This window comes from Lineus longissimus, chromosome 9 (genome assembly GCF_910592395.1).
Source record: "Lineus longissimus chromosome 9, tnLinLong1.2, whole genome shotgun sequence".
NCBI lineage: Eukaryota > Metazoa > Nemertea > Pilidiophora > Heteronemertea > Lineidae > Lineus > Lineus longissimus.
In genome coordinates this window covers 18895283-18914781 of record NC_088316.1, presented here as the reverse complement: position 1 = coordinate 18914781, position 19499 = coordinate 18895283, and the positions used below count along the sequence as shown (strand labels likewise).

The 19499-nt window shown below is 44.0% G+C and overlaps 3 protein-coding genes and 1 non-coding gene across 4 annotated transcripts; 2 read left to right on the top strand and 2 right to left on the bottom strand.

Annotated features, from left to right (window-relative positions):
- Positions 1 to 1211: 1211 nt before the first annotated feature.
- Positions 1212 to 4978, bottom strand: LOC135494171 (3-oxoacyl-[acyl-carrier-protein] reductase FabG-like). Its single transcript, XM_064782012.1, has 4 exons — positions 4417 to 4978; positions 4167 to 4265; positions 2663 to 2844; positions 1212 to 2209 (listed from the first exon to the last, which is right to left on the bottom strand). The coding sequence occupies exons 1-4, from the start codon at positions 4757 to 4759 to the stop codon at positions 1955 to 1957; spliced, it is 879 nt and encodes a 292-aa protein (XP_064638082.1). The 5' UTR covers positions 4760 to 4978; the 3' UTR covers positions 1212 to 1954.
- A 2092-nt stretch (positions 4979 to 7070) lies between these two features.
- On the top strand, positions 7071 to 9055 carry LOC135494173 (uncharacterized). The gene is made up of 2 exons (XM_064782014.1): positions 7071 to 7471; positions 8403 to 9055. The coding sequence occupies exons 1-2, from the start codon at positions 7179 to 7181 to the stop codon at positions 8569 to 8571; spliced, it is 462 nt and encodes a 153-aa protein (XP_064638084.1). The 5' UTR covers positions 7071 to 7178; the 3' UTR covers positions 8572 to 9055.
- A 2315-nt stretch (positions 9056 to 11370) lies between these two features.
- Positions 11371 to 18635, bottom strand: LOC135494167 (glycine receptor subunit alpha-2-like). The gene is made up of 8 exons (XM_064782007.1): positions 18476 to 18635; positions 17577 to 17677; positions 14832 to 14899; positions 14068 to 14285; positions 13506 to 13588; positions 12770 to 12907; positions 12124 to 12509; positions 11371 to 11866 (listed from the first exon to the last, which is right to left on the bottom strand). Exons 1-8 carry the CDS (start codon positions 18511 to 18513, stop codon positions 11567 to 11569), a joined length of 1332 nt encoding a protein of 443 aa, XP_064638077.1. The 5' UTR covers positions 18514 to 18635; the 3' UTR covers positions 11371 to 11566.
- On the top strand, positions 14506 to 14587 carry Trnas-aga (transfer RNA serine (anticodon AGA)). The gene has a single exon. It is a non-coding gene; the product is annotated as a tRNA-Ser (tRNA).
- Positions 18636 to 19499: the final 864 nt, after the last annotated feature.

Sequence of the window (19499 nt, the reverse complement as noted above, 5' to 3'; positions counted from 1 at the left end):
AAAATGTAATTATGGACTAGCCCTAAGCCAAACTAATATTTTCTGTTCCCTTACATGACATTTCTAATCTTAAAGCTAATTCCTCCAACCAGACCGTTAAAAGTTTATTTTATTGCTTTAATATTATGCTTAATATTTCGTGTGTTCATAACCTGGTCATGTGGGGAAAAATAAGACCAACTTTATGTAATATTTTGGCAGGGTTTATAAGTGTCACAAATGTTCGGCGTGATCGCTCAATTCGGATGTTACCTCTCCCCCTGCGTGACAAGTACCATATCAGTGAGTTTCAGCAAAGAAAGACATCTCTTCCGTATGACTTATCCGTATCGATTTTACGTATGATGAAACGTAATTTGTGTAGCGGTCATACGTGAAACCAATACGGATACGTCATACGAGCGTGAAATTCACCCCTGCTGAAACACCCTAATAAAGGTCTACACGTACACCGTTCTTGAGATTGAATTTGAGATTTATCAATGTGAATGTGAACTTCAACATTACTCTTTTGAACCGCGATATAATTATATGTACGCCTACTCGGTCAGTTTTCATCACGTTTGCATATAACGCTAGTGTGTACAGAGGCAATTTTTTATTCTATTCACTTGACACACAAGTAAATACAGTGTACACGAACGGTGCAAGGCTTTACTAGAAGGACTTCTGGAGCAATTTGAAAGAAAGCGATCTCGAAGTCTTGTGTCGCTTATGGCAAGAGTAAATTCGTTCAAGAGTCCCTGTTTCGGTCTCTTCCAAGAGATGGTTATCATTGTTATATTGTAGCAGTCGGTAATTTGTATTGGAAAGCCTTGCCGGAAGATGTCAACCATGACACATCAATCATGCCAACCTATGCTCTAGCGAACAAGGAAATAAAAAAATGAAAGCCTCGAATTGATAAAACGACATCTCCGAAATTTATACCAAACACAACGTTATCTTATCCATCCGATATTATCAAAGAACTCCTTAATAGCAAATAGCACCGGGGGCTGATCAGTTATCTAGTCTTGGGTCGCCTTTTCAATTATCATCAGTTTTTCAGATCTATTCAAGCAATTAATAACCACCTATTCAGTACCAAATTTGCACTATAAGAAAAACCTACTTTGACAAGAAGCATTTTCCATACTATATAGAGATACAGAATACAAAGCAAGCATTTTCCTTGAGAAACGACAACAAATACATCACAAATAAACCACTATTCATTAATCGTTTTATTCGATAGCCCACAACCTGATACAAAATAGACAATTATAGTGCTTATAGTTAAGTCACGACAACAGTTTTGAAGATAGCGCAGGGTGCCAGAGAATGCAATCTTAAACCAGTATCAATACTCGTAGATCAGTCTTCAAAAATCAAAAAGTACAAAGTTGATAATATGTAGTTACTCAAAAGCTACATGCCATGGCGATGCCCGCAGTTCTGGACAAAGATGCCTTTTAATACCAGTGTCTATTGCAATTTTGTTAGAAAAAGGAAAGTTCTCTGAGACACTGTTTTGACCTCTCGTTATTGTCCGTGGAATCGGTCGTGAAAGGAAACCCAATTACCAGTTCTAGGCCTACAGCTCTATTTGGCAACTCCTAACAGCAGTTGTGGGTGGCCTATGGGGTGAATCCTGCTCATTTTTCGTTAAAATATCATATCTGAGTAGTTTTGCTATTTGACGTGGGATGGCGTTGGAACCGTTTCGATATTTTGGGTGACAAAGTTGTTGTATTTCATTGTTGTTGTAAGACGGCGTCCCAGCGACAGCAGCACCCCAAGAATCGGTCGCCAGTCACAACAACGCAACGGTTAAAGGTGTACCTTTTGTGACTGGTGATAGGTCCATAGACCTGCATGTATCGTGGCTTTGTCAGGTACAGGATCGCTACGCAAATGCATTAGAGTTACTGCAATAGTTATGAGTTCTTTCAAGATTTGAATCAAATGCTATCTACTCTGCCTCCTCTGTTTCGCCCTGGGATTTGTTGCAGCGGTCACTAAGTTTCGCGTCGCCAAACCCCTCCGCTGACATGGCGAGGTATCCTCCATCCACGGGTATATCTGCTGCTGTGATGAAGGATGCGTCTCTACTGCAGAGCCAGGCAACAGTGGCGGCGACCTCGGCTGGCTCGCACATTCTCCTCAGCAGTTGTAATTTCCCGAAGTACTCCTCCGCTCCGGCTCGGTCGGGGAAGCGCCGAGCAACCTGTAATGAGAGATCGACTATAATGTGTTGCGGGGTCGATGCTGAACACCCTAGGAAGCAGCAAGAAGGACATAACCCGGGCCTTGAGCGGCTGAAGTGCATCTTTGTGATCAATCGCCACCGATGCTGCGTGGTTCTTTTGCGAGGCAATATTGCTCGATATGCCCTGGCGTCACCATTACCACGAACACACGTTTAGTATTAAGTTGTCTGCTTGAGATCAACCAGATTCCCAACAAAGTGGTACCAGTTACACTAGCAAAACTATAATCCATGCCAGTATATATCACACAGTTCTCCACTGACTTTCTCCACACTCTCAAGCATGAGAGACGAGGTGAAGAGAATTCAAGCTACTCATCAAGAACGGGAGAGCACGTGTTGGAACAACTGTTGTCCGCATTTAAGAATGCAGAGGAGACATCTTTGGACATATTTAGGCGCCAGGCTTACTTCGGGTGTCCAAACGATGCAAGGTGAAATGCTGTTGACTCGTATACCCTCGGGAGAAAGGTCTAGTGCCATGAAACGTGTCATGGACCACACTGCACCCTTGGTGCCACCATAGGTCCATCTGTTTGGCTGAACACGATGGACGAGTCCACTGGCATTGTTGACGATCGCACATCCTTGTCCTACAAGTTGAAATGTTAAAACTGTAAATGTACCCTTCACTTGACAGGGCTCATGTATGGTATTTGCTCCCATCGTCCTCATCGAATATAAATTCGTGTTGCAGGCCATCTATTGATGTGCATGAAAACTAGTGTGGGCCAGTGCGAGTGAATGCCAGTTCACTACTGAGCCCCTAAGGCTGCGTATCCATAGGCTGTTCTGTGCCCTGCACAGCATTCCCTTTTTACCGCCTGGCGCGCCACACGGACAATGAACCTTCGTTGGTGTTATTGATCGTTCTCATAGGTTATGCCGTGTCACATTGCGGGCATATATGCACTGTGGATTGGGAATATAGGCCCATATTGGGATTGCACATGTCCATTCTTTTGCGAGTGAACAACACGGAAGCAATTTCTGAGGCGAAAATAATTCAAGAGGTTCATCAACGGGAACTACTCTGGGACCCCGGAACTGATGATTATCATAACAAGCACCATCCTGTAATTTGTTGCTTAAAAGTCAAGTTTTATATACATGTACATGTCAATTTGATGTTGCAAGTGAAAATACAAGTTACTTTTATTTTCATTTTCAATATTCATAAGAAATTGTCTTCTGAAATAATGACAGCGTGCGGATAAACGCGATTGACCGCTGCGAAATGAGGACTACAAAGGCCTACATGACCAAAAAGGAATATCCAATGGAGACGCAGGGCATAGTGCCAGGTCACAAGGCTGTTACGCCATAACGCCACACTATACAAGGGCATACCCTATGGATACGCGGCCTAAAGTGTATCATACATCAAGCACAGACCGATTGAGTCTGACCAAACCCATTTCTTTGTTATAAGATGGCATAGGCCGTACCGGCGACTTACGTAGAGGAAGTAGAATAGAGTTTTACGAGAATTCGTTCAGCATTCCTAAAGGCACGTGATCTTGCAGCCTGACCAATCAAGTGCTCCTCTCACTACGCCTTTAACCGGGTTCGTGCATTCCATTGAGGGAGTGAGATCAAGAGGAGCTTGAAAGTTCAAGATGGTGATGTTGAGGGCAATCACTGGCCTTGTGGCACAGACAGAATCAGAGCATTAACAAAAATATTGAGTTGAGAGCTGATGAACAACTAGGACATTCCTGGCGCTATTAACAATATTGGGCGATCGTGATGGAAACAAAGACCCAAGAGGAACCCTACGCTGTCGAAGACAGTCGCCCTCTTCATCGGATGAGTGTACCAGGACCGACCGGGAATCGAACCAGGGACATCAGAGGGAACAGGCGCTGATGTTTTCACTGCCGCACTCTGACAGCTCATCAGAGCATTGCCCTACCTTTGTGCATGTATGGATAGCAGGCTTGCACCATATTTGAATAACCAACCACATTGACAGAAAAGCTCTTTGTCCAATCTTCCTGCGTTGCTTCCAGACCTGTAAATAAAGATCATAGTCGTCCTGTGATTGGAAGGTGGTTTCTTAAGAGGGATATTCTGAACGAATAACAAGAAAAACGAAGTCACTCCCAATAACATGACGATGATGGAAGATAACTAAAACAAAGATTGTCTTTTACGGAGCCTACCTTTAGACAAGAAGCATGCAGCATTATTGAAGAGCATGTGCACTTCTCCACCGTTCTCAGCCGCTATGCTCCCTACTGCCTCATCACATCTAGCTTTATCAGTCACATTAACGTTATGGTACGTAACACTGTGACCCGCCTCCTGAAGTGACGCCTCCAGTGCTTTTCCATTCTTCTCGTCAATGTCAAAGAAGTGGACGCTAGCTCCGTCATTCGCGAACCGTTCTACAGTTGCACGACCTATACCGGATGCACCTCCAGTGACAATCCCTACTCGTCCTTTAAACCTTTCCTTAGTGATGTGGGTATCCAATTGTACCCCAATGCCGTTGCTTGGATCCATCGCACGAAATGATAGTCAGTGACTGTGTGGAGGCCGTTAATTGGCGATCGATAAATTCTCAGCGTAGACCAACGGCAGCAGGGAGATTGCTTTGGAGAACTCGATTTCAGTCTTAGCTCCTTGCCTCCGAGGTCACCCCGTGCTTGCAGTTGTGAGCCAAAATGGCGTGCAGAACTGTATCTACCTGCGTTCTGGAATAAACTCGCTCTTATCATACATGAAAGCACGGTTGTTTTAGCTGTACATTCAAGTGCTTCAGGGTGACCTAGTTGTCTACAACCAGACACAGGCCATTATTAAACTATTATCGCCATTAACGATAATGCACCATCTCAGATCTGCACCGGCAGTCTCTCCTCATGTCTTTGTTTTCTCATCTTTTTACATTTTTTTACAGTCCAAGGGGATCTGAGCATCAAGTCTTTCTCCGCGACAACTAGTAGTATTCGTGATCTTTGAGAAATCTTTAGGAAAATTTCTCTAAGGGTTTCGTCATCCCTGTAGGGTATTCCAGGACATTTTGGATCAACTCCAGACCATAAGTTCTAGAACGCTCTTACGAGTCGTCGTCATTCAGCTGGGTTGGCTTGATGACTCTTTCTTTTCTCATTTCAAGTCCAGTTCTCCAAAACCTCGTGACTCACCATTTTTACATTGTTACAGTGTTGGGGAAGGGTAGTTGTAAAACAAGAAACACAGAAACGAAACAGAAACACAGAAACGCAGAAACGAAACGCAGAAACGAAAATCAAACGGGTTTTCATAAAAGTTGGAATCAAGCGGCACGCCGATACTTTCCTTGCCCAATCCGTTGTTATTGTCGTTTAAAAGTAAAATCTTAGGTTGGTGGGTTGCGGCCAGCCGGAATGCAATAGAGTTGTTGAGGGGATACATGGAGCAACTTGGGGGGGGGGGGGGGGAGGTGGCGGCACGATATGGGTGAAGTCTTTTGAGGTGGTGGTGTAGTACTTTGGTAGGTTCGATTCGATTCCTACAGCATGTTATTTTAAATGAAGGTGCAGTGCAACATCTTGCCTTGTAGTGTTCAATTTACATGAAGTACCAGGATCATCCTACAAATCCCGTCTGATGCAGCACTAAATGCAAGGTACGGTACCAGTACATGGGTGAATCATTTCGACGTTATGTGAGACGTGAGAGACCAATTTTGGCGACTAGAATAGAGTAAAGTGGGGGGGGGGGGGGCGGGCACTAGACTTGGACTTGGAGTAACTCAATCTTTGCCTGCCCAGCTGCTGCCTTTAAATAGTCCCTTTAAATATCTGTTTATGTTAATGAGGTTGCAGTAGGGAAGTTCAGCCAAGTGTCGTGCACAGGCCATGGAATGTACAAAAGAACAGGACTCGCTATTCGAAGGACTATTTTCTATTTACGCCGTGTAGTACATACATGTAGTGTATTGGGGAGGTCAGTGTAAATAGAAAATAGTCCTTCGAATAGAGAGTCATGTTCTATTGTACATTCCTAGCAGGCCTATGGTCGTGTTCTGGTCATTGGTCATGCCGACTTACTGGCGGCTCATATCGATCATAAAGTCCTCATGCCCTACAGATGGTGGATCGGCATGGTCAGGGGCACGATCAAAATCTGCGCACACGTTGATGAGGCTAAAAGGGGTATTGGGAAATGAGCATTCCTCCTTCCATTCCGACTGAATACCAGTTTTAGTTACACCCGCGTTCGCGGCCACAACCATGGCAACAAGATGGAGTCTGCAGAGCAGAATTCGCCACAAGACTGGTTTCTGCGTTTCGTTTCTGTGTTTCTGTGTTTCTGTTTCGTTTCTGTGTTTCTTGTTTTACAACTACCCGTTGGGGAAGCTCATCACAGTTTTCACCTTCGATTCAAGTGACCAGTAACCTTTGCGTAAAATCCTGGAAGAGAGGAACAGGGCCCAAGTGCACTAGAAGACCAAATTTAGTGTTCAGATTACTAGCTTGTGCAGGTTTCATTCTAATGATTAATTGTTCAGGCTCGTATCAAAGGCCACGAATTGATAAACAAAAATACCTCGCTGATTGTGCTGTGAATACACGGTATAATTATTCGTGCTTATACTTGATATTTCACCTCTGTAATATGAAGATTTATCTTTGCTATCAATGACCTAAGAGTGAATGGCAAACGTCTCAGGCTTATGATTACACTTCCTCGTGATCTAGGCCTATGATAACTCTGGGCCCATTCCATGTCCATATATAGCGATTCCCCGTTATGAGGCACACACTGTATAATATCATGATTCATCCAGTAAAGAATCGATCGTGCCATATAAGGCATATCGACCCAGTTCGCCGGCGAGTGAGAGCTCTACGACACAAGTTGACAGTACCACCGAGGCAGACATCGTACCAGGCCAGACACAGTTTTGAGCGACCGGAGATTTTGATATATCAAGATGACGAGTGGTGTAAAATGTAACGATTTGTGCCAGGGCAGGTATGACAGGCTGAAGAAGGATAAGAAGACGACGTTTGCGGTATTCCGGTTGAACAAGAAAATGGATGAGATCATCATAGACGAAGAAGTGGACGATGCATTGGATGCCATGGCTTCCTACAAGGAGCTCACGGACCTGCTTGCCGATAAAAGTCGCCCGGTCTTTGGCCAGCCAAGATACATATTCTACGATGTCAATTACGACCTACCTGCAGGCGGAGGCCACAGAAACAAGCCTTTTTTCATTTTCTGGTGAGTGTTTTTCCTATTCAGCTCGGAGTCTGCACCATGTCTGTGTTTGAACATTTCTGTCTGACATGTCGTCCGTCGAGGTCAGCCCGATCAGATAGTATTATGCATCTAAAACAAATCTTAAATGTTGTGTCTGGGTTTAAATGGTTCTGCTAAATAACGACCATCGGGATATCAGGCTTCACTGCGATGTACTGCCGTACATAATTCCATGATCCATGGATGCCTCCAAATCGATGAATTGCATGCTACCTGCCGCCACTGTCATGGAAGTTGTACATGTTGTAGAAGATGTATGCATTGTGTGTGTTTTTGTGTGCACTGCCGCCTCTACTGACGTGACCGTCAGCAGCCATTGCTGGTGGCAATTTTTCATTTTCCTCTATGAGTAATCATGCTAATCAGCTTGCCAACAATGTGAGCTGGCTAAATCGGCCTAAGAGGAATAGACCAGTCTTGAGGCAGCTGCAGTGGCATTCACCACAAAGCGGGAGAAGCGAACATTAACCCCTGATTTCCTCAGGATGAGTCGTGTAAAACGTGTCTACTACCTGTTATATTGCTGAATCATTTGCAGAGTGGTTCATCAAATCACTATAAGCTTATTTTCATAATACAGTTATGTCTGCCGGTTGGAAAATTGTCATTAGCAGGGGTTGACCCTCGGTGTAGGCTCACAATCAGGTGAGGTCTGTGACGAGAACGATGAAATCAACATTCAATGGCCTTCTGGGCGGAGCTTGCAATGATAGAGCTGGGAGAGTCGGCTCTGTTTGAGCAGCCTAGATGTTTTCCATGGTCCTCAGGGATAGTGTTGGCATGTTTAGAAGTCGTTGTTTGCAGGACTTTGGTTACCAGTATATAGCGTACGGTCATTTGATATCATTTTATGTTCATATAACTTACCTCTGACCTCGACTTCTCTCTGCAGGTGCTCTGACGAAAGTGCTAAGATGGCGGAGAAGATGGTGTACGCATCAAGCAAGACAGTAGTGAAGAAGCTAGACAGCAGCGCGGAGGAGCAACAGGCCAACGACTTATACGAACTGGCAAGCGCAGCAGATGAATACATCACAACTAGTATAGCCAAGGGGCGATAAACACTAAAGACTTCATGGTGCATGAGTGGACATTATTATTTTGTCAGTATATTCAAGATTCCTGACGATGGCATACACATTATGACAATTATTTTTCTACATTCTGTGCCATCGGATATAATAGATACATGATTAGTTCAGAATTATGATGTCCAGTGCAATGGCGGATTTCGATTTTTATACTTAAACTGTCAATATGAACCTAGTCCCTTTGTGATTTTTTATGTTTAGTAGAAGAAATGTTTAGCCTGGAAGTCATGGTCCTATATGCAGCCTACCCTGGGGTTCGGATTACTATGATTGATTCTCTTTGTAGTGTCTTTAATTGTTCGACTCCTGTTGACAAAGACACACTGTCTCTCCTCATTTCTTTGATACAGTCCAACGGGATCTGGACAGGAAATATACATGTAGAATGTGTATGTTTGTTCTGCTGATGTATCGGTAATGTTTTTCATGAAAATATGACGAGGTGTATGTATCATTTCTTTATTGACAAGTTTTTTTTCTAACCTTACCTTCTTACCGAGTCCCATAAAGGTCAGAAATGAGGTATCGGGGTGTACAGCGGTGGCATCATGCGGCGATCTGGCGTGTTTCCTCTTGTATTGTTGTAGTTGTGTGTGTGTGTGTGTGATAGCCCCAATCTGCAGCAGTTGCCTTATATCGCAATGAGACATTTCGTATGACCAACTACGCGCACTCTTAGACTGGTACGTCATATATATACAAGTATATTTGGGTATCTGAAGGACTGCTCATGATCATAATGCTGTTGCAAAGCAGACATCAGTATTTTCACCCTGTTGCAGAAATGTTATTTCGCTGGTCAAACGTTGTGCATGGCATGAGCGAAAATGGGTCACCTGCTCGATCGTCGCTGCCATCTACTGAACGCTGCAGTCTACTAGTATGTATATATGTGATCATATAATCAAGTGTTTGACATCGATTCTGCAAATTGTTTGAACATAAGGCACATCAAACATGTCAAATACACACGAATGTATGCTTTTGATAAACGTAATTTATATGTCAGGAAGATAGAGAAATTATGTCAGATGATTAGAGCAGTATTTACTCTTGTCGGAATATCACGAGATATTTAATAGGACGCTCGTGTTGGCCTCATTAAAGCCACCATGTCGAGATTTTCGGACGTGATCACATAGTGGAGATGGTCCAATCGTTGCTTGCGCCTCACCAATCGGTGGTTAGCAACAAACCATGTTGAATCCTAACTACCCCAAAGGTTGCTGGCCAAATTGTGTCCTAATGGAACTGATAGGGCACCTGTTAAGAAAATCATCTCCAACTGCTAGTATTTTGGCGGCAATAACATGTCACTCAATTCGCACTGATAATCATTTAAAAGTTGTGATGCTTGAGAATTAAAACGTTGTGCACTAACGGCTAATTCCTGTCGGGGGAAATGGTGACCTGATTCTGTCTCTGGACACTCATTACAGTCTTCCGGCATGATGTTAATATCGTGCCTCATTATCTTGTGTAGTATCGGATCAGTATTTCATACAGATTTTCCCTGTAGGCATTAGAGTGTGGAGCTATGCTCCAGATTTTGAATATGCTGGAACAAGTTTCCCATTGCACCCCAGCAACCAACCCTTCCCTGCCACCCCACCCCACCCCCGTTAATGGTATTGTGGCTATTTAAAAGGAGGATATCGGCTGCGAGTCTGCAACAACCTACATGTCTGGAGGAATTTCAGATTTGGGCAGTCTGCAGTGAGCCAGCCTGAGATAGATTGATGCAAGCATCCCTTAATCTACCTTGGTAGGCTGCAATGGGTCCAAATGATACACGTCAAATCGTCTGCACAAAGTATGCTATAATTGGGCTGAACTACTTGATATTGTAATTCATTCAGAATGGTAATTATCGTTATTGTGTAGTGTCTACATTAAGCACATTCATTTGACCGATATTTGCATGGTGTGGTCATAGGTTCACGTAATCAGCTCGATCAATGCTGTGAGATGAAAGTGAAATGAATGTTATCCATATGATAGGATGCAAAATGAGCCGCTGGTTTGAGTTTAAGGACAGCACAGGCCAAGCCATATTATGTTACTTATCATTGTCAGGGATTGACCACCTGTGATGGCAGCCGCTAGGTGATTAGATATTGTCTGTGTACTTTAAGGTTAGTTTTGGAATAAGGTACGGATGCCCGACTCGACACTGGATGGTCGAACTCATTATCAATCCAACTTAGTCCATGATCAATAAACTAGAAGCCGTACACAAATATGCTACATTGTTAGTTCGTCCCGGATTTTCCATCGGTCTGGGAGTGGACAAGAGCTCGTCTTAGTTCTAGGTTGTGTCCGATATCCAGCCCACTTCAACACTAGCCTCGGCTCACGTCGCCCGAAGTTATACAAAGGACATTGCCTGCACGGCACTGGATACCCTGCGTACAGCAGGGTAGTGGATCTTATAGTCGGAACTGCCCTGTTCTACTTCTACTGCCTTGTCTATACATGGAATCCTCGTGCAACACCCGTGAAAATCGGGGCAAGTTTTCAAAAAAATTCAACGATACTTCTATCTATTTTTGTCGCAGAAATGTTGACACTGATGATGTACTTGGCTGATTTCATTCAGTGATTGTGTCCCACGTTCAACTCAATCGTTTGAGGCTTCACCATATATATATATATATGAACGAAGGAGATTGCAGTCTGAATCTGCAGCAGTGCATTCATCATGCTTCCATGGGAAGGCCAATTCATAGCACTATGAACGTCGCGTAAGAAAGAACTCGTGAAACAATAGGTAACATGTCCGATTTATTTGACGTTAATTTTACTTGGTGCCGAGTCTCATTTCCGTTTCTGACTGTTTCTCTCAATCTTCATTTTTAATGAGCGCGAGAAAAAGAAAACAAGATAGGCATTGTTACTCTGTGTTACCCATTCAATTCGAGGTAATACTGAGATATGGGAACATTTTTTAAACGGTGTATTTCGTTCAACCCCTACACGTCTCATTTGTAAACCACCTGCACCAGTAATGCAGCCAGTATATCACATTAAAACAAAGAAAAGCAATGGGAAAGAAGTATCGAGAAAAGGTTTCCACCATTATTTCTGCGTTGAGATGTACATCATGATCAGATGAAGCTTTACGACGAAATGGCAGCGATGATAGACACTTTTGAATGTTAGTTTGAGGCTCGGTTCTTGGTGTGGATCTCCTACGTTTGTCATCGTCATCTAAGGCTATGACTGACAGGCCTCGTGGCGGTAGGTCCAAGCCTGAGTCAATGGACTGAAAGGAAAATGAAGGAAATGATAAGGTATTTTTAATTACGGAGTGAAGTCACAGTGATGAATCTATCTCCGCTTCTGGCTTAGTTTTTCAGTCATTTTTTTGCTTGGCTTCGCCAACTCAATTGTCTGTCTCGCTTTAGCAGAATAACGTGTCTGCTCTGAGTGCGAATTAGGGCAGAAAAGTTGTCTTCAGTAGAAAATCTCTTATTATCCTTTCATCTCGTATCAATTCATTGCCCCCTTCATGGACCTTACCGTAGTGAATCGATCGTGGTTCGTGTTACAAGGAGTCCCAAGCCTCATCGTTCGCGCCCTATCATCATTCTTCCTCGTCAGCACATTCACTACAGCAAACTCAACCAAGGCGACAACTACAAACACCAAACAGGAGGACATCCACACGTCGATAGCCTTGATGTATGACACCCGCGGGAGCTGCGAGTTGACACCGGACGCTTGTGTTGTGATGGTCAGAACCGTGAGTAGGCCCACTGAGATCCTGGCCGGCGTTGCCCTGACGTCTAACCAGAAACTGACCCAGGAGAGGATGACCACTAACATGCTCGGGATGTAGGTTTGGATCATGTAGTAGCCGAAGGCCCGCTTCATGTGAAAGATGAATTTCAATTTGCTGTAGTTCCCTGCATGAAAATATCAAAGTTAGCTTACATTATCTGATACTGAATAACTCGTCGCGTTAATTGCCTCGCTGCAGAGTACCATATTCTGATGCAGTGATCCTACCGCGACGCCAACTGATGGCAGTTTGTAAAACCGAGTAAAAATCATAGTCCGAGTCGTACGGGAAAGAACATTGACTAGACTATTTTCCAGGGAAAACGGTGGACTAAAGTAGGTTCGAGAAACGGAAATGATATATCTTCCAAGTTTTGTCGCTTACCCGATGGGTATACATCTGTCACGGGCACCTGGGCAACTTTCCGATCGATGACGAACTCGGGCAGGATCAAGTTTTCGTTGAACTGTGTTGAGAAATTGTAGGCGAATGCATATTTTATATCAGTGTCTTTGTAACCGTCTGAAATATAAATGAGATGGTGGGTGAATATCCTGTTTGGGTAAAGGTATGATTCCACTGAATACGATCGAGACAAAATAAGCTAGTGTTATTTTACGCCGCACCAGCATCCACACTATGCAAAAGTCGAGTGTCATACAAAATTCATGCGAAAACGCTCTTCAAATGGCATTCCGTGGAAACCTACCCTAAAACAACGGTGCATATTGTGGCGGGCAATAGATCAGTCTAAAACCAAACAGTGGGACGAGCAATTTTGGATCTAACAAATGTACCAAACCCTCACAAACTGCGGCGAAGTGGCAGAACTTGTCAGTATAATTGGCAATAATGCTGCAGTGGAAAGTTGTATCGATTGTATGACACACAGGTTGAAGTTTTATTACGACTGGTACGGTAACGGATAAAGTCATCGTTGGGTGACTTTGCATCCGCTGTTAGACTGGTAATGCGCCGATGTACACGCAGTCATGATCAATCACCCGATTAGGATTATATACTGCATAGCAGTTGGACACAATTTGATATGAAACAAAGATTTTCACTGAGGAAAACATGTCGTCGTTTAACGCACCAATGAGCGAAAACGTCAACTTACAGCTTCCAATGACGATCTCGCAGTCCTGTTCATCCATCGGGAAGTATTCGAGTTCAAGGAAACAGGACAGAAGAAGGGTCAACCTGAAGGGGATCGACTATGGTAACCGGCATGATTAGGAGGTGTCCGTTAGAGACTTCTATGATAATACTGGGTTGCTTTAGTAACTGATTATGGTCATTTGCCAGCATTCGTCAGATTGCTAGTCTTCCCATGACAAACTAACAAAGGACGAGGTGGCAAAATTGACTCAATTTCTGCCACTTTACATCCTTATATTCGATGTTGTGTCGTCGGCCTAAGGTGTTCAGGCGGAACACTCAGTACCATCATCTTGGAGAAAACAGCACCAACTCCAGCCTGTTATTCGTGTAGCATGCACTATCTGGCTTGAATCAAAACGCCTCGTTTATATTCTAGTGATGAAATACATGTATTGTGACCATGATGATTCAGGAGTCTTACTAATCTCATGTTGGGTGTTTCAACTCGCCGATTAAGATTGTTAACTGCAAAGTGCAGAGAACTGTTCACTCCTCATCACACCATGTTTGTGACTCACCGAACACTGGTGTTGACTGTACCATCGGGGAATATATGAACAAACTCATTTGGTCGTGTGATGTCCTGTAGCTTTCCCCGCTTGGCGTTGTAGAAGAAGGTATCGGGCCACCATATGTCCTTGATCCTATACGGGCTCAGCGTGATCGACTTCATACCATTGAACTTAAACCGAGGGTCCTGCCAGGTCTGACGAAAGTACAAATCGATCTCGTAATCCTGCAGGAGACACAGACAGGTTTAAGTCAAGATAATGGGTGATATGAATAAAGACTAGCAATTGCTTTTACTGAAAACCCCATATACATTTACACTAGGCCTTTCTGTACAAAACTGAAGTAAAATCATTTACTAGTCCTTATTCATATCACCCAATGTTTCGGGTAGTTTTTCTTACTATCGTTGTGAAGATTCCTCCATGCTCGTAGATATCCAAACAGTTGTCGTGGCCGAGTGGTTAAGGCGATGGACTAGAAATCCATTGGGGTCTCCCCGCGCAGGTTCGAATCCTGCCGACAACGTAATTTTTTTACCAATGCTTCAAACTCTTGTCTAAAAATTTCTCGGACATGTCGGATTAGGGCCGTCCAGGAAACTTTCCATGAATCCATGCAGACAGTTTGGCTCTATCTTGATATCTTTTAACCACTACATGTACTGAGCTTTTAGAGCTGAAATTTGCATGAAAGGAAATGAGCTGAATAAGTGTATCGCCCCCTTTAAGAAACTGCAAATGTCATAAACGTAAGAGTATCAAGCACTCACCATTGATATTCCACTGACTGAGCTGATGGTGCTAACGTGCATGTCGACCGTTACTACAGTGACCTCATCTGAAAACAGAGAATTGCAGAGGTTTCATCAGAATGTCTCTCAGTACCACAAGGTTCCAATGTTTCTGTCACTTGATCCAACTCGAAGACAGCATGCTCCTGCGACGAGTTGAAATGATTGAGGCCATTCATTGCCACAGACTATAATGAAATATTTCAGATGATGATCAAAAGTTTTATACGAAGCAAGACAAATTCATTTTCTTGAATGAAGAGCTGTAGCGGAAACAATGATGATGAGCAGGTCGCTCTCTGGAACGTAGTCGATTTTGGTGGAACCGCTCTATCTGAGATCCAATTACGCATGTCTCGATTCAGACGGCCATATAGGCGTATATCGTGTTCTACTAGATTTGTTCCAGTTATCATCGTCGGTGATACGCAATCACCAGTCCCAGGTGATCGATAGTAACATGTCAGTAGCAGATCACAAAAATACACCTAAAGTTCTGAATTAAGACGTTACACAGCGTTACTTCGCCAGAACGAAATGCGTTCCTTGTACGGTATGTGGGGTATATGTTTTGCATCTTCTGCGGTGGACACCCGACAGTTGTGATCAGACCCTGCACATTAGCAGCGATCCAACCGATGGAGCACTACTATACTAGGGATAAAGCTAGCTGCGAGCTTAGATTTTTGATTCTATGAAGACGATGTCAAATAGTGTATCCAATTGGCAGAAAAGCAATCAGCACGCAATCAGTTGGGTGTTTCCTCTCAAGTCAGCTTTACCATTAATTTACCGGATCTGCTTTGAATTCCCCAGTGACATGGCGGGCGGCGCCTGTCTAATGATAGGTCGATGATATTTACAGGAGTTATACAATGTATCTTCATTACTCATGTCAAGTGACATCAACCCGGTTAGCGTTTCCTGAAGTTTTATGGCGTTAAAACCCCATAAACCTTCAGGTAGCGCTATCGTTTCGAATTGAATGATAGGAATTAGAAACCAGGTACATGATTGGGAGTTTCCTCTTAGCATTACAGTTTTTGAACTGGCAATGAGAAGAACAAATCATAAAGAAATAATGAATCTCAACAACGGTAATGTTCACAATGACCCCGAGATCGTGTGCCACAGATGCAGTGCTGGTCCTCCAGAAGTAGAACTACGCCCGCACCTCTTATAACTATGCACAGGCTGATTTCCCTGTGCAGAACCAGTACCAGCTAGACAAACAAATAAGCATAAAAATTCTCTACTTAATCAACGAGTGGCCGATGTTTGAACTGTTTTCTGTCTAGCTAATTGCCGAGTCCGTTTTCAGTTGTAGATCATGATATAGTTACTCATTACTCCATCCGAACCCTGAGTTATGAACAAGTCAAGATCCGATGTAAGAGGATTACTCCTACTTCAATATACTGTTCTGCCATGTTGGTTGTGTATCTAACGAAGGTAGAAGTGACTCTAGGTCACCTTGTCATTGATAATCTCAACTGTTGTCAAGTGACAATTTCTACCGTCAACATCCATGTAAAGATTTGATAGTGACAATCTCAACTGTCATCCAAGCATGTATTTAGTGACATCTCCACTGTCATCCATGCATGTAGTTAGAGGCAATCTTGACTTTCATCAATGCATGTATAGTATTCCAGTGACATCTCAACTGACATCTATAGACGGTAGTTGAGATGTCACTGACATCACACTTACACGTTGCATAGTTAGTGACATCTCTAATCCTGTCATCCATTTGGTGTTAGCGACAGGTGCATGGCTTTTGATTTGCAACCAACCATACACCAGCGCTCGTTTCATAGCCGGAAACCAGCCACAACGTTTTCAGGCGAGCTTCCACGGCCAGGAAGAGCGGCGTCATCAGCCGAGATGTTTTCCCGGTGCCCGGCAATCAGAGATGGCCTACTTTAATGATGCGGTATATTTCAAACGGTCAGATGTTGATCAGTGTAATTACATCTAAACAGCAATGATATATAAAAAAATTGATACTGTTTATAGAACTGCTCTTGACTAGTTTTTCATGAATTCAACCAATATTTCTACTTGTGTATTGAAATAATTCATCAAATATTTGAATTACATCACGCTTTATTTAATTTCATCATTCGCTTGTTTGTTCACCTTTTGTAAATAGTCCGAGATACCTTTGGTTATTAAACGCTCAAAGTTGAACTTTCAACGTAAACGGAACTTTTCATTTTCCAAATAACAACGTGTGCCTGTCGGCGCGTTGCGTGTATTAAGTGGTAGTCTCGGTTTACATGATTTATTGTTGCGTCATTGCCGCTGCCGTGCATGAATATGCCAGGAAAGTTCTTTGGGAAATGAATAAATTGGATTTGCTTTGACTCAATGATACCTGGTCTAAAAGTTTGTTAAAGATAACAGCCATGTTTTAAAGGACATCCAAGATTGTAATACATTCTTGTATTACTCCATGTGACCTATAAAATGTACACCAGAGATTCAATGTACACCAGCATTCGATTATTGTTTCCCCTGAAAGGAAGCAAGACATATCTGTTTAAGACAGATAGGGGCCAAGGCTTGGATGGGGGCTGTTGAAAAGCCAAAAGTTTTATAGACAGAAGCTCACTGTGATTGCGCATGCATGGGCGATTCACTGATCTTTATTCACATGAATTGGCGTCACACCCAACCTCTTGAGTAAGCGTCGCCGGCAGGCTTGTAATTAAATCCTACCTTGCAATGAACCTGGCCGGGTTGTCTTGTTGTACGTGCTAAAAAGCTCCTCTGGAAAGAAGTAAGCACTACACATGCTGGGGCTAATGAGCGCCAAGACGCTGAAACACACGAAGCAACTTGGAATTATTACATGAAAAAGAGGTATTGTGGTGATAAGTGCGGCTTGATCACCACGGCTAAATCTCATCTTTTATACTGTCAATTTAATGAAGTATAAAGCAATTAAAGTCGGGCCTGATGGGTGCAGACTTCCATGTTTTGTGCCGATCTCAAGTACCTAACTGTTCTGATTCGTTCTAGTTTAATAGAATATAATTATTTTCGTGACAATTTTCTAGAATTTCACCTGAGCACGCAAAATCAGCGCTTTATATGCCTTTATCTTTGTCATCTTGTATTATTCAAATGACTTCGTCGCTAATTTGGGATGTGCTACAGGTGTTTTCTACAAATAACTTGACCATGTTCGCCCATTGCATCGAAAATCGAACCTTCTACTTATAACCCATCGTATCTTTCTGCGAACCGAATCGAATAATATTGTATGGAGTTTGTCCGTGTAACCACCAAAGGGCAGTGCTAATTGAAGCCATGTGTGATACGAAAATTGAGTTCGTAAAGTATTTCATTGATACACGAACCTTCTCCAGGCTGGTTTGAATAGATAAAGGGTAACATGGTCACTGCGCCAGTGTGAAGCCTGGTCAGGTGTGAGGCATTGACTTTAGATATTCTGATGCATCTTCAGTAGTAAACTAAATATAACATCGTTGGTGTCATAGTCACAACAATAGGACAACGACTGCACCCTAATTAGACGGTCCAACGAATACTAGGATATTCAATCTCGACGAACATATTGAAGAAACAACGAAATTTAAAAAAAGACAACTCACCACGACACCCAACCTATAATAAGAGTCGTGCTATCCATCTTTTAATCCATGATGAGCGATTAAGCCTATGTCTCTTGATCGATCAGTATCCGCCGTCATGCAACTCGCTCTGTCAATAGCAGTATAACAGTGGGCACAGCGAACTGCCTGCTCCGTGGTGATGACGGTATGAGGCACCCGTTTCAGGGGAGGGTGGGCACAGCGAACTGCCTGCTCCGTGGTGGTGACTTGTAGAAGGCACCTCGGCCAGGGGAGGGTGGGCATATCGAACTGCCTGCTCAGTGGTGATGACGGTAGGCACCCGTTTCAGGGGAGGGTGGGCACATCGAACTGCCTGCTCCGTGGTGGTGACGGTATGAGGCACCCGTTTCAGGGGAGGGTGGGCACATCGAACTGCCTGCTCAGTGGTGATGACGGTAGGCACCCGTTTCAGGGGAGGGTGGGCACACGGCATTTAACTGCCTGCTCCGTGGTGGTGACTTGTAGAAGGCACCTCGGCCAGGGGAGGGTGGGCACATCGAACTGCCTGCTCAGTGGTGATGGCGGTAGGCACCCGTTTCAGGGGAGGGTGGGCACATCGAACTGCCTGCTCCGTGGTGATGACGGTAGGCACCCGTTTCAGGGGAGGGTGGGCACATCGAACTGCCTGCTCCGTGGTGATGACGGTAGGCACCCGTTTCAGGGGAGGGTGGGCACATCGAACTGCCTGCTCCGTGGTGGTGACGGTAGGCACCCGTTTCAGGGGAGGGTGGGCACATCGAACTGCCTGCTCCGTGGTGATGACGGTAGGCACCCGTTTCAGGGGAGGGTGGGCACATCGAACTGCCTGCTCCGTGGTGATGACGGTAGGCACCCGTTTCAGGGGAGGGTGGGCACATCGAACTGCCTGCTCCGTGGTGATGACGGTAGGCACCCGTTTCAGGGGAGGGTGGGCACATCGAACTGCCTGCTCAGTGATGATGGCGGTAGGCACCCGTTTCAGGGGAGGGTGGGCTCAGCGCGCTTCCTGCTCCGTGGTGGTGAC